The 1,160-nt window shown below is 44.7% G+C and overlaps 1 protein-coding gene across 1 annotated transcript in view; it reads right to left on the bottom strand.

The window, feature by feature from the left end:
• pcid2 (PCI domain containing 2) overlaps positions 1-1,160 on the bottom strand; it is a 10,595-nt gene that overhangs the window by 3,104 nt on the left and 6,331 nt on the right. Inside the window, 3 exon segments of the mRNA XM_008294322.1 lie at positions 35-135; positions 522-663; positions 741-849. Of these exon segments, the coding sequence (XP_008292544.1) occupies positions 35-135; positions 522-663; positions 741-849 (352 nt within the window).

Genomic DNA, 1,160 nt, shown 5'->3' on the forward strand with positions numbered 1-1,160 from the left:
TATAAACCAGTATAACCAGTATAAAAGCTCTAACCAGCAGCATCTTGACTGGTAGCAGGTAAATCAGGATCATCCTCTTGTTCTTCTGACTCGATCGATGACAGTGATGGAAGGCGAAGGACAGAAACTCTTCAGCTGCACAAACAAAACCAGGTTTAACTTAACTAGTTTAGACTGAAGGTTTAACTCAGGTTCAGGTCAGGCTTAGCTCATGTTTAGCAGGTTAGGTCAGGTTTAGGTCAAGTTTAGCCTAGGTTTAGCAGGGTTGGGTCAAGTGTAGGTCAGGTTTAGGTCAGGTTTAGGTCAGGTTTAGGTCAGGTTTAGGTCAAGTTTAGCCTAGGTTTAGCAGGGTTGGGTCAAGTGTAGGTCAGGTTTAGGTCAGGTTTTTCAGGTTTTTCAGGTTTTTCAGGTTTCCCTGCTGCTAATAATCTGTACATCGAGCAAACTTCACTATTTACATGAAATCCGATTAAACATTCGTTCAGTGTGAATAAACAGCACTATTCGTTAATGAACTGAACCTGGCTTGAAGTCGCTGTCGAACATGGCCTTGCGGCCCACGTAGTACTTGTAGGTGACCTTCTGAGCAGGACTGTAGTCGTTCTTCAGGTTGGAGCTGTCGATGGCTCTGATCAGAGGCTTACACAGGTGCAGCTTATTGATCTGCAGCACAAACACACCGATAATCGATCAATACGCTCCAGTCAAGCATCAATAAGTGACACAGAGCAGAGTCAGACCTTGAAGTAAATCTTGAAGAGCTGGTTGCTCAGAAACATCATCCCCCACTTCTTAGAGTCCTCGATTCCTGCTCGACTGCAGAGACAACGTCACAGAGAGTTACAGCGTCTGATGTCATTATTAGCATTATTAGCATTATTAGCATTATTAGCGCCACGGGCTGAGCACGAGGCCACTATCGTTATCCTGGTGCGTCTCTTCCTATTATTATTTCAGGGTTTCCGTACAAAAGTTTGCCGGCCTACTCCTCCCACAGATTTGAGAGCACCAACACAAATTATCCATCAAAACGTGCGGCTCGATCGGGAATCGTGTGCTTACATACAGATTTACGACAAACGCATTTTTCGCGACACAATTCGCCAAAAGTCGCACAAACCTCCCATTGAAAATGAATGGGACGGACGAAAAAAACACAC

The sequence above is a fragment of the Stegastes partitus genome, unplaced genomic scaffold (genome assembly GCF_000690725.1).
Source record: "Stegastes partitus isolate 25-593 unplaced genomic scaffold, Stegastes_partitus-1.0.2 Scaffold954, whole genome shotgun sequence".
Lineage (NCBI taxonomy): Eukaryota > Metazoa > Chordata > Actinopteri > Pomacentridae > Stegastes > Stegastes partitus.